At 41.8% G+C, this 14,084-nt stretch overlaps 1 protein-coding gene across 6 annotated transcripts in view; it reads right to left on the bottom strand.

The window, feature by feature from the left end:
• EBF1 (early B-cell factor 1) overlaps positions 1 to 14,084 on the bottom strand; it is a 407,699-nt gene that overhangs the window by 96,088 nt on the left and 297,527 nt on the right. For 4 of the 6 annotated variants that reach the window (XM_018050099.1, XM_018050100.1, XM_018050102.1 and 1 more), the window contains exon 9: positions 13,514 to 13,644. In XM_018050099.1, coding sequence (XP_017905588.1) covers positions 13,514 to 13,644 — 131 coding nt within the window. Of the gene's footprint in view, positions 1 to 13,513; positions 13,648 to 14,084 lie in introns of all 6 variants that reach the window. The other 2 variants (XM_018050098.1, XM_018050101.1) reach the window with 1 other exon arrangement.

Raw genomic sequence — 14,084 nt, 5'->3', positions numbered from 1 at the left:
CATCACGGCTTTAGGAAATAGGAAACCAGTAAGGCTGCATCAGGAGGAAGATCTCAGCTCAGATCATCAGGGAGCCATTCCGGCAGTAAGCAGTGAGCACATGGATGAAATCAGCACAGTGCTATATAAATATCGGTTTCCTTCACTAAAGTCACAAGACTACAGCCAGTGTGAATTCTGTCCTTGATTCCTGCTAAAATTAGAAGTGCATCACACTTTGGGTTTTTCCATTTTTAAGTTACATATGTGTACATTTTGAACACACTGTAAACAAATGACTGAAAATGTCAACCTAAACGTGTTTTTAACTATCTTATAGTTATCAATACAGATGACAGATTTAAAATGCCTTAGTCATTAAAAATACCCATACAGACTAGAGCATTTTAAAGAATAAGTGTAGCATGTTTGTAACTATGTGACTATATTAAAAAGACCATTAGACTATTTTTACATTGTTTTTAAATATGCTGACTCATTTAGAAATCATTCCCTATAAGATAAGTTGAACATGAAAGGTATTCATCAGAGTCATACCCAAAGTTTGATATAAGTGATTTACACTGCTCTTTTTATTCTTAATGAATGAAGCGTACAACTTGGCATTAAATATCTGCCTCCTAATAGATGATCAATAAGTATATGTGGAATATACAGTTGGCAGCTTATATATTTAGGAAAAAGTAAGGAACTAGGAATTATTTAAAGCCTGTACATTTAATAAACTTTGAATTAAACTTATATCTGTAAGCTTCAATATCTGTAAAATAAATGACTCAGCTCTTTATACTATACCCTATTTATATTATAAATTTTTAAAAGAGATGATATTTGAGACAATGTCTTTCTCCACGTTTCTTAATTTTCTTTTCGATTTTAGTGGAATTGTATCTCATATCAGTGTGTTATACATAATAGTCATTGGAATGGTGATGCCATCATGTATAAAACTTGGGATGGTTTGGTAAATATAAGGAAGTCTGATGGTGCTAGTGGTAAAGAACCCGCCTGCCAATGCAGGAGATGCAAGAGACACAGGTTTAGTCACTGGGTTCAGAAGATCCCCTGGAGAAGGGCATGGCAACCCACTCCAGTATTCTTGCCTGGAGAATCCCATGGACAGAGGAGCCTGGTGAGCTACAGTCCACTGGGTCGCGAAGAGTCAGATGTGACTGAAGCAACTTAGCACATGTACACATGCTTAAAAACAAAAACAAAAACAAAAACAAAACAAAACCTAGGGAAATGTCATGGGAAACACTGGTAGAAAAGAAAATTGAATGGGGAGTGCGGTTGGAGTCTGGAGAACTGGGCTAAAACCCTGGCGGCGGCTGCTGATGCTAAGTCACTTCAGTCATGACCAAAAGTAGCTAACCAGGGCAAGTCACTGCACCAGCAAGCTCCAGAACCTCTTTTGCCTCACTTTCAAAATAAAAGAGCTGCATCTAACAACTGGAAAGACTCCTCAAAGTCCTCAAAATTTTGTGACTCTGCATGTGGTTCAGTAAAAATCAAGGCCAGATATAAGGCCTCAGAAACTTATAGTGGGAACAAGTACAAGTTGTAGTCATTCATTCTTTGATGTCACAGAAGAGAAAATACCATTTATTTCTATTTACAACCCTCCCTCTGAGCTATGTGCACAAATGGGAATAGAAAGTACATATATACACTACTATGTGTAAAACAGATAGCTAGCAGGAAGCTTCTGTGTAGCACAGGAAGCTCAGCTGGGTGCTCTGTGATGACTTAGAGAGGCGGAATGGGAGGGTGGAGGTGGCAGGGAGGCTCAAGAAGGACCAGATGCATGTATACTTATAGCTGATTCACACTGTTGTACAGCAGAAGCTAACACAACATTGCAAAGCAATTATACTCCAGTTAAAAAATAAATAATAATAACAATTTAAATTAAAAGAAAGCAGATATGGAAAGGAAGGAAGACAGAAAATAAAAACTGTATTTAAAATCTTATTTTCAAACTTTTGGATTCAAGCAGCAAAACTTCTTCTCAGCCCCACAAGCTGCCATTTACCTAACTACAATCCTCCAGAGGTCTCTCCAGTAGTGGCTTCTTTTGCCTTTTCCCTGTCTCTGGGAATGCAATTGAAGAAAACATCCATCTGGATTAAAAAGAAAATGCATGACCCTTGGATGAGGCTAATCAGTTCATACAGTGATGTAACTCTGACTTCTCCCAACTGAGATAAACGGTCCTGGCAATCTTTAAATATAGCTGTCCTACAAAATCACATGGCATCTAATGCCAAGTGTACATGGACTAAAACCAGTTGCAAAATATGAGTGAATTTCTGTTCAGAGCCTTGCAGCATTAAATAAGAATGGCTCCAAACATTGTTAGTCTAATCTGAATAATACTCTGCAAATATTTCAGATTTTCTTATATCTACTCCAGCCCAATCACTTCATGACTGGGTTGCATGACTTTACTTCATTAACATGAAATCCACATGGACTTCAGCCATTGTTAACACATATCTTCCTATAAGGTGATTCCTGAGGGGAAAAAAGGGTTCTGTGGTCACAAGAAATACCTGGAGTAACAGGCAAATTGGGCTTTGGAATACGGAATGAAGCAGGGCAAAAGCTAATAGAGTTTTGCCAAGAGAACGCACTGGTCATAGCAAACATCCTCTTCCAACAACACAAGAGAAGACTCTACACATAGACATCGCCAGATGGCCAACACCAAAATCAGATTGATTATATTCTTTGCAGCCAAAGATGGAGAAACTCTATACAGTCAGAAAACAACAAGACCGGGAGCTGACTGTGGCTAAGACCATGAACTCCTTATTGCCAAATTCAGACTTATATTGAAGAAAATAGGGAAAACCACTAGACCATTCAGCTATGACCTAAATCAAATCCCTTATGATTATACAGTGGAAGTGAAAAATACATTTAAGGGACTAGATCTGATAGACAGAGTGCCTGATGAACTATGGACAGGGACTGATGACACTGTAAAGCAGACAGGGATCAAGACCATCCCCAAGAAAAAGAAATGCAAAAAAGAAAAATGGCTGTCTGAGGAGGCCTTACAAATAGCTGTGAAAAGAAGAGAAGCAAAAAGCAAAGAAGAAAAGGAAAGATATACCCATTTGAATGCAGAGTTCCAAAGAATAGCAAGGAGAGATAAGAAAGCCTTCCTCAGCGATCAGTGCACAGAAATAGAGGAAAACAACAGAATGGGAAAGACTAGAGATCTCTTCAAGAAAATTAAAGATACCAAGGGAACATTTCATGCAAAGATGGGCTCAATAAAGGACAGAAATGGTATGGACCTAACAGAAGCAGAAGATATTAGGAAGAGATGGCAAGAATACACAGAAGAACTGTATAAAAAAGATCTTCATGACCCAGATAATCACAATGGTGTGATCTCTCATCTACAGCCAGACATCCTGGAATGTGAAGTCAAGTGGGCCTTAGAAAGCATCACTATGAACAAAGCTAGTGGAGGTGATGGAATTCCATTAGAGCTATTTCAAATCCTGAAAGATGATGCTGTGAAAGTGCTGCACTCAATATGCCAGCAAATTTGGAAAATTCAGCAGTGGCCACAGGACTGGAAAAGGTCAGTTTTCATTCCAATCCCAAAGAAAGGCAATGCCAAAGAATGCTCAAACTACCACACAACTGCATTCATCTCACATGCTAGTAAAATAATGCTCAAAATTCTCCAAGCCAGGCTTCAGCAATACATGAACCATGAACTTCCAGATGTTCAAGCTGGTTTTAGAAAAGGCAGAGGAACCAGAGATCAGATTGCCAACATCCGCTGGATCATCGGAAAAGCAAGAGAGTTCCAGAAAAACATCTATTTCTGCTTTATTGACTATGCCAAAGCCTTTGACTGTGTGGATCACAATAAACTGTGAAAAATTCTGAAAGAGATGGGAAGACAAGACCACCTGACTTGCCTCTTGAGAAATCTGTATGCAGGTAAAGAAGCAGCAGTTAGAACTGGACATGGAACAACAGACTGGTTCCACATAGGAAAAGGAGTATGTCAAGGCTGTATGTTGTCACTCACTCTGCTTATTTAACTTATATGCAGAGTACATCATGAGAAACGCTGGGCTGGGTGAAGCACAAGCTGGAATCAAGATTGCCAGGAGAAATATCAATAACCTCAGATATGCAGATGACACCACCCGTATGGCAGAAAGTGAAGAAGAACTAAAGAGCTTCTTGAAAGTGAAAGTGGAGAGTGAAAAAGTTGGCTTAAAGCTCAACATTCAGAAAACTAAGATCATGGCATCCGGTCCCATCACCTCATGGCAAATAGATGGGGAAACAGTGGAAACAGTGGCTGACTTTATTTTGGGGGGCTCCAAAATCACTGCAGATGGTGACTGCAGCCATGAAATTTAAAGACACTTACTCCTTGGAAGGAAAGTTATGGCCAACCTAGACAGCATATTAAAAAGCAGAGACATTACTTTGCCAACAAAGGTCCATCTACTCAAGGCTACGGTTTTTCCAGTGGTCATGTATGGATGTGAGAGTTGGACTATAAAGAAAGATGAGCACCAAAGAATTGATGCTTTTGAACTGTGGTGTTGGAGAAGACTCTTGAGAGTCCCTTGGACTGCAAGGAGATCCGACCAGTCCATCCTAAAGGAGATCAGTCTTGAGTGTTCATTGGAAGGACTGATGCTGAACCTGAAACTCCAGTACTTTGGCCACCTGATGCAAAGAGCTGACTCATTGGGAAATACCCTGATGCTGGGCAAGATTGAGGGCAGGAGGAAAAGGAGATGACAGAGGGTGAGATGGTTGGATGGCATCACTGACTCAATGGACATGAGTTTGGGTAAACTCTGGGAGTTGGTAATAGACAGGGAGGCCTGGCGTCCTGTGGTCCATGGGGTCACAAAGAGTCAGACACGACTGAGCAACTGAACTGAACTTGGTCACAAAGTTTGGGACATGCAGCATACTAAGTTTTAGATAGTCAAATGCATGTATGTACCTCAAAAGCTCTAAAACAAGACCAGCTGAGTTTATCTGACTCCACATTTCTCACATTTGGGCTTTCCTGATAGCTCAGTTGGTAAGGAATCCTCCTACAATGCAGGAGACCCCAGTTTGATTCCTGGGTTGGGAAGATCCACTAGAGAAGAGATTGGATAGTTCAGTTCAGTTCAGTTGCTCAGTCGTGTCCGACTCTTTGCGACCCCATGAATTGTAGCACGCCAGGCCTCCCTGTCCATCACCAACTCCCAGAGTTCACTCAGACTCACGTCCATCAAGTCAGTGATGCCATCCAGCCATCTCATCCTCTGTCGTCCCCTTCTCCTCCTGCCCCCAATCCCTCCCAGCATCAGAGTCTTTTCCAATGAGTCAACTCCTCACATGAGGTGGCCAAAGTACTGGAGCTTCAGCTTTAGCATCATTCCCTCCACAGAAATCCCAGGGTTGATCTCCTTCAGAATGGACTGGTTGGATCTCCTTGCAGTCCAAGGGACTCTTAAGAGATTGGATATCTACTCCAGTATTCTTGGGCCTCCCTTGTGGCTCAACTGGTAAAGAATCCGCCTGCAATGAGGAGACCTGGGTTCGATCCCTAGGTTGCAAAGATCCCCAGGAGAAGGGAAAGGCTATGCACTCCAGTATTCTGGCCGGGAGAATTTCTGGAGAATTCTAAGTCCATGGGGTCACAAAGGGTTGGACACAAATTTGCGACTGAACACCAAATAACTACCTTAAGCTGTATAAATTCTCTCAGATTTGTCAATGACTAAAAGGACCCTGAGAGCCTCAGAGTCCACCACAGAGACCACCTGGACAGACTAGAAACCTGATTGGTTATTGAAGTAGTCTACTTCTAACTACACTATTCTCTCTGCCTTCTAGAACCTTGCCTAGAATTTTAAAGCACAAATTTAACTCTGCATTGCATAAACTTGGAACTCTCTAAGTTGCTACATGAGAGCAAGCTGTCTTTCTAAATAAAATACCAGGTCCCACAAAGCCTAACATTAATCATCCACAGTATCTACTCCAGTGTTAGATACCAGGAGGCAAGCCAACCAGTACTTGTTGTTTAGAAGTTAGAAAGATATTAAAAATTGAACAGTTAGCTCCGCAAACCAGTAGCAGGAGCCCCTCCCTCCTCCTAATCACAGGGTGATAGAAAAGCAAAACAAAATACATCTGTATTCAAGAAAAAACTGAACCCATTTTAGCACATATCAACCCTGTTGGTTTTTCTGGTTTTATATGTAAAATACTACAAAGATTTTTTTTTAAGTCTTCTGGGGTAAAACATGTTAAGGAGTACCAAAGTATCAGTAAAATAATTTGCTTTGTGAAAAGAGAGAGAGGAGAAATGGCCAGAAGCAATAAGGAAGAGTAACAAAGATGGCAGTCCACATTCTCAAGAACACCGTGTCGTTCACCCCAAACTTGGGAGTTCGCAGAAGGCAGCCCTGAGTTAGGAGCAGGAGGTGGCCACCTTTCTTTCTTCCAACCCCCAGGGGGCAATCGGTGAGCTAAACTGAGCTACTCATTTGCAAAAGATTGGGCTGGTAGGGAATGGGCACAGATGAGGGTAAATTAAACCAGCCCTATTTTCTCTGGCTCTTTTTAAAATTCTTTAGCTAAAAATAGTCTCCACATTATAGCATCAGCTGCTAATCTAAAATGTTATCTCCTTGTCCTGGCCCACCAGCCTGCTTCCTGAGTGCTTTGGGCTACAGAGTGAGGAAATGGAGGAGAGAGAAAAGTCTACTTAAAGTTAAAAGTACTAGATTTCAGAGGTGGAATAATCTCAAAAGACAACGCGGCCAGGGACGAAGACTTGGGATAGATCGGGGTCCTAGAGAAGAGGCCCAGACAGGTTAATTGTCTTAAATATATAAGTAACTTAGTCACTTATATGGAATAAGAGGCTGTCTTCTGCCTCTAACACGAAGCACATACTCTTCTAAAGCTAAACTCTTCCTATATGTCAATGGCTCCACTCACAAATTTATACAACTAGAAAACGGAAGGATTGCTCTTATTTCTGATCCTCTACATGACAAGTCTAGCTTACCCTGGGAGGTGATAGTGACTGTTAAGATACTGTCCAGTATAAGGCATCAATGGCAAGTCCACTCTGGTCTGATATGGTAAAAAAAAAAAAAAAAAAAAAAAAAAAAAAAACACCCTAGGGTAAACATTTTGGCATAGGCTAAATCAAGAGAGTTGGACCATAAAGAAGGCTGGGTATCCTTAAAGAACTGATGCTTTTGAACTGTGGTGCTAGAGAAGACTCTTAACAGTCCCTTGGACATCAAGGAGATCAAAGCAGTCAATTCTGAAGGAAATCAACCCTGAATATTCATTGGAAGGACTGATGCTAAAGCTCCTGTACTTTGGCAACTTGATGTGAAGAACCAACTCACTGGAAAAGATCCTGATTCTGGGAAAATTGAGGGCAAGAGAAGGAGGCAACAGAGGATGAGATGGTTGAATGACATCACTGACTCAATGGACACTGACTCAATGGACAGAGTCTGAGCAAACTCTGGGATATAGTGAAGGACAGGGAATACTGGTGTGCTGTCATTCATGCGGTCGCAAAGAGTCGGACACAACTTAGCGACTGAACAAACCGTGGACAGTTAAAGTGAGCTCAGGAGTTGGACTGTATGGATTCACATCCCATCTCCAGCACTTGATAATTGGACAGCTTATTTAACTTCCCCAAGTTCAATTTCCCCATCAGTAAAATGAGAACATGCTGTACATGTGAGCTGGCACCATGTTCACAAAGAGCCTTAGCAAACACTTAGCATAGTACCCGGCAGGAACCAAGTGCTCAATGAACGTTAGCGAATACTAGTCCTAGTCTACTTTCATAGATATCTTCTCTTAATACTCACAGTTATCAAGCTTTGATTCTACTCAGTGGAAGCCTGGAGACATGGCCCCCAGCTTTTTGTCCCTAAGGCACATGCTTTAATACTGATCAAAAAAGAGCCTCGGTTACTACTACTGCTGCTGTTACTACCCCTACTTCTGTACCACTTGGATTACCATGCATGTCTTTTTTCTCTTCTTTCTGTCCTTTGCTCTCAAAATTCCACCCACGTGCTCTCTCATTAACTTGGGCTTGTATTTCCTTCGTAGAAACATTCATTGTGGTTCAAATCCCATCTCTAGCACTGTCTGTCTGTGTGATGGTGGGTAAGTGTCTGAACCTCTGTGACACTGAGTTTACTTATATGTACCTAACATAAGGCTATAAAGTGAAGTTGCTCAGTCATGTCTGACTCTTTGCGACCCCATGGACTGTAGCCCTACCAGGCGCCTCTATCCATGGGATTTTCCAGGCAATACTCCTGGAGTGGATTGCCATTTCCTTCTCCAGGGAATCTTCCCGACCCAGGGATCGAACCCAGGTCTGCTGCATTGTAGACAGATGCTTTACCGTCTGAGCCAGCAGGGAAAAAAGGATTGAATAAGATAATATTCATGAAGTGCTTATACATGAAAGCCCTCAGTACATGTGAGCTATTTCACAATTTCTCATCAGTATATGGTAGACTGGGGGACTTGGAACAGTACCAGATTCTCTCCCTGCACTAAAAAAGGGAGAGCATTATATCTGTCAAATAGCCTATATGAAAATCTACATTTGTAAACAGTTTAGCATATTTATAAAAAGTTCACCTCTCCAAGACTCATTTTTCTAAATGTCAGGACCATCATGATGATAACAGCCCAAATTAAAGTCCTCCATCGAGACACTCAACTGCTCATGCTGCAGGGGATTTATCTGCTAAAACCTGGCTTCCCAGGTGGCACAGTGGTAAAGAATCCACCTGCAATCCAGGAGGTACAAGAAATGCAGGTTTGATCCCTAAGTTGGGAAGATCCCCTGGAGAAGGAAATGGCAATCCACTCCAGAATTCTTGTCTGGAGAATTCCATGGACAGAGAAGCCTGGTGATGCGAAGAGTTGGACATGACTGAGGACAGCACATCTGCTAAAAGATTTCAGGACACTACATAGTGTGGGCTTTCACCAGGAAAGGGTCATAGCTGATTTATGATAGAGCCACAAATAAGAGCAGCTTGGGAGAAGGCAGTGGGCAAAGAAAGTGAATGTACCCCCTACCCTCACCTCCCAACTGGACCCCCCAGATCCATTTCAAGGGGCTTCTGGTATAAGCAAGGCAGGGATGGAGGAGGGAGGAGGAGGAGGACAAAGGTATTGCCTCAATGGATGTTCCTTTTCATGATGTGCATTGATTTTATTTATGCAAACAGATTCTTTAAAGCAATTCTGGGCTTCCCTTGTGGCTCAGCTGAAAAAGAATCCACCCACAATGCAGGAGACCTGGGTTTGATCGTTGGGTTGGGAAGATCCCCTGGAGAAGGGAAAGGCTACCCACTCCAGTATTCTGGCCTAGAGACTTCAATGGAATGAAGTCCATGGGATCGCAAAGAGTCGGACACAACTGAGCATCTTTCACTTCCTTTCTTTTAAAGCAATTTAGATAAACCTAAGTCACTCACCTAGAGCCAGACATCCTGGAATGTGAAGTCAAGTGGGCCTTAGAAAGCATCACTACGAACAAAGCTAGTGGAGGTGATGGAATTCCATTAGAGCTATTTCAAATCCTGAAAGATGATGCTGTGAAATTGCCACACTCAATATGCCAGCAAATTTGGAAAACTCAGCAGTGGCCACAGGACTGGAAAAGGTCAGTTTTCATTCCAATCCCAAAGAAAGGCAATGCCAAAGAATGCTCAAACTACCACACAATTGCACTCATCTCACATGCTAGTAAAGTAATGCTCAAAATTCTCCAAGCCAGGCTTCAGCAATACATGAACCGTGAACTTCCACATGTTCAAGCTGGTCTTAGAAAAGGCAGAGGAACTAGAGATCAAATTGTCAACATCTTCCAGATCATCAGAAAAGCAAAACAGTTCCAGAAAAACATCTATTTCTGCTTTATTGACTATGCCAAAGCCTTTGACTGTGTGGATCACAGTAAACTGTGGAAAATTCTGAAAGAGATGGGAGTACCAGACCACCTGACCTGCCTCTTGAGAAATCTGTATGCAGGTCAGGAAGCAACAATTAGAACTGGACATGGAACAACAGACTGGTTCCACATAGGAAAAGGAGTACATCAAGGCTGTATATTGTCACCCTGCTTATTTAACTTCTATGCAGAGTACATCATGAGAAACGCTGGGCTGGAAGAAGCACAAGCTGGAATCAAGATTGCCGGGAGAAATCTCAATAACCTCAGATATGCAGATGACACCACCCTTATGGCAGAAAGTGAAGAAGAACTAAAAAGCTTCTTGATGAAAGTGAAAGAGGAGAGTGAAAAAGTTGGCTTAAAGCTCAATATTCAAAAAATGAAGACCATAGCATCTGGTCCCATCACTTCATGGGAAATAGATGGGGAAACAGTGGGAACAGTGGCTGACTTTATTTTGGGGGGCTCCAAAAATCACTGCAGATGGTGACTGCAGCCATGAAATTTAAAGACACTTACTCCTTGGAAGGAAAGTTATGACCAACCTAGATAGCATATTGAAAAGCAGAGACATTACTTTGCCAACAAAGGTCCATCTAGTCAAGGCTATGGTTTTTCCTGTGGTCATGTATGGATGTGAGAGTTGGACTGTGAAGAAAGCTGAGCACCAAAGAATTGATGCTTTGAACTGTGGTGTTGGAGAAGACTCTTGAGAGTCCCTTGGACTGCAAGGAGATCCAACCAGTCCATTCTGAAGGAGATCAACCCTGGGATTTCTTTGGAGGGAATGATGCTAAGGCTGAAACTCCAGTACTTTGGTCACCTCATGTGAAGAGTTGACTCCCTGGAAAAAGACTCTGATGCTGGGAGGGATTAGGGGCAGGAGGAGAAGGGGATGACAGAGGATGAGATGGCTGGATGGCATCACCGACTCGATGGATGTGAGTTTGAGTGAATCCTGGGAGTTGGTGATGGACAGGGAGGCCTGGCGTGCTGCGATTCATGGGGTTGCAAAGAGCTGGACACGACTGAGCAACTGAACTGAATTGCAGTTAGAATTTAACCTCCCTTTTCTGTTCCCAAAAGAGGACAGCAAAGTAGGGGAACCAAGTGGAAACTGGGGCACCTGGACAAGGTGAAGGAACAAATGAATAATTTCCTGATGTGCACCACATCCAACATGGTATACCTGGCTTCAGACAGGCACAAGCTTATAAAGGAAGCATCACGCTAACCTCACTTACTCTCAGGGTCAAATATACTACTGATTTGAGCCCGCCACCTCTCAAGCTTCACTGTGGCTACTATGATCTGGATAAAAAAGTTCATGTTGTATTTACTCTTCCCTTCTCACAAGGTCCAGGACAAGCAACAGAATGAGAGATAGGAAGGGATGAAGACACAGCCTACGGGCCCCGGGAAAGTTTGTCTTTGTGAGCACCCCTGCCTCCAGCAGCAATGAAGACACCAACTTGCAAGCAACATACACCAAGTACATGGAGCTTCTAATTTTACAACCCAATGCTTCCAACAAAGAAGGGGTGCAGCGGCCAGGGGAGTGCAGTTCACCTCATGTGCGACATGTTCCAACTTGGACAATAATCAGTTTGGTGGACAGGGAAGTTCATCCCTGATTCAACTCAATGGGAGCCTTGATTCTCTGAGCAAGCATTTGCTGCTTGTCACCCATGTGGGAAATACAAATGCAGTGGCAGCATGGGCTGGCAAGGGGCTTGCCAGAGTGGGTTCTTGGCAGTGAGATATGTACACAGAAGGCTTTCAAGAAGGGCAGGCTCTGCTTTGGAAAGATAAATGTACTCAGTCAGCACAGTCTTAACTTTCTGCTTATCTCTGGGGCCCCTCTAAAGAAAAAACACAATACAAATATCTGGATGAGCTAAACAATGGTGTCATGGGCAAACAACCAGGAATGGAGACAGAAAACCTGAGTTACAGCTCCAGTACTGCTACTGAGTCCTCTGTATGGCTACATACCTATCACTAACACTCCCAGGGCTCTGGATGGCTGCTTTTGGGTTATATAGTTAAATATATATAATTATCATATTATATAAAATATAAGTATATTTTTACATATTATATATGTATAATATATATTATACATGTATAATATATTATATATGTATAATATATATGTATGTGTGTGTGTATATATATACATATATGTTGCCATTTAGTCACTAAGTTGAGTCCAACTCTTTTACGACCCCATGCACTGTAACTTGCCAGGCTCCTCTGTCCATGGGATTTCCCAGGCAAGAATATACTGGAATGTATTGCCATTTCCTCCTCCAGAGGATCTTCCTGACCAACTCAGGGATCAAACTCACATCTCTTGCAAATTTTCTCCATTGGTAGGCAGATTCTTTACCATTGAGCCACCAGGGAAGCATATATATATATATGCTTAGACACTTTCTCTCTCTCTCTCTCTCTCTCTCTCTCTCTCTCACTATATATATAGTCTAATCCTCAGTATCCTTATCAAGAAAAGATACATACTAACAGTATTTGCTTTGTGGTGTAAAGGGAAGATTAAGATGACCTGTGTCAAGGGCTCAGCACAGTGCCTAGTGTATAGTAAGTCTCAACAAGGTTTCATCATCCTTTGACCACTTGTAAAGTGTGTAAGATATAAGTGAACTCAATGGTCTCTTGCAGCCCTCGCACTATTTTTATTCTAAACTTTGGAGAGATAAAAGAAAACAGGCTCTGGGCATGCTGGCTAAGAAACCAAGTTTCAGTATTTAGAAAGCAAAGGCAAGTTTGCCATGCCTTCTACAGAATGGTGATACTCATGTTTTGTAATTTGAGATAGCATTGATTACTGCCAGGCAAGTCAACTGGCAAATTAAAATAATGATGACAATGCTTGGAAAGTACTGCAAAATCAGAGCATAGTCATTTTCATATGATTGAAGATCCATATTGAGATGCTTGGGAGGTTATAAATTCCTAGGGCAGGAAAGAGGCCTGAGTTAGTCTAGGTTCTCCTGGGAAACCACTCACTCTTTGATGAAGAGTCACTGAGTAAGTCATGAACCACCTACACCTAGATTATTACTGTCCCATGAATGGTGATCGTTAAAGACGGATGTATATTTGTAGACTCCATCTGCAAGTGTTCACAAATCACTACCTTGTTACAGGGCTTTGCCTATATATATTTGTGAATGTGTGCCTCCTTTCCAATTCCCAATACACAATAGGACCTCTACACCATGGCCTGCCCATGAGGACAATGACGAAACTCTCCTGGGGCTGTTGGACCAGTGGGTGGAAGGCATTTCAGCAGAAAGTGATGTCTCCTGGTAAACCCAACCCGTCTTTCCTAGTTTCCAGAGTTCTGCAGACTAGAGCTGGCCCACCCAGACTGGCACCACAAAATTCTACACACTCTATTAGAAATTCAAGTGTAGACAGTATCTTCAACTAGACCAAGCTATTAGATATTAATGCTCAGACAACACCTACCTCACTCCAGACCAGCATGGTACCGAATATGACCTGTAACCCATCAAAGAAATTGTCCCCTATGATGATCACAGTCGCACCTCCTGTCGTCCATCCTTCACTCGGGCTGATGGCTTTGATACAGGGAGTAGCTGCTTTTCAACACACATGAAAAAGAGAAGGAGTCTGCTGTTAGAACCAAACTTTAATGATGGGAGACTTGAGAAAAAGAAAAAAAAAATCTTTTATCTTTTCACGAACAGAAAGTCCCTCAAGATCTCAGCCATTTCCTAGTCATGTTAGGACCTGAAACTTCATGGTGCAATTTCAGTTTTTAAAAGCATTTATTTTCTTTGTTTCTATTAAGATACAGATACTTTTACCCAAATCTTTTTCAAACCTGAAATCTTATGAAATAAAACATAGAAATAAAATTTTTTATGAAATGCTAAAGATTTTTTTTCATGGGTGACATTTTGGAATATACTAGAAACCTTATAGAATTGCTTAATAATTAAATATATCTCCTAAACAGAAAACTCATAGATTTTTAGATAAACAGTCATGTCCAATGGGAAGGGAAGAAAGAGAG

Source organism: Capra hircus, chromosome 7 (assembly GCF_001704415.2).
Source record: "Capra hircus breed San Clemente chromosome 7, ASM170441v1, whole genome shotgun sequence".
Lineage (NCBI taxonomy): Eukaryota > Metazoa > Chordata > Mammalia > Artiodactyla > Bovidae > Capra > Capra hircus.
The sequence above is the reverse complement of the archived record's forward strand: the minus strand, read 5'-3'. Positions and strand labels throughout refer to the sequence as shown.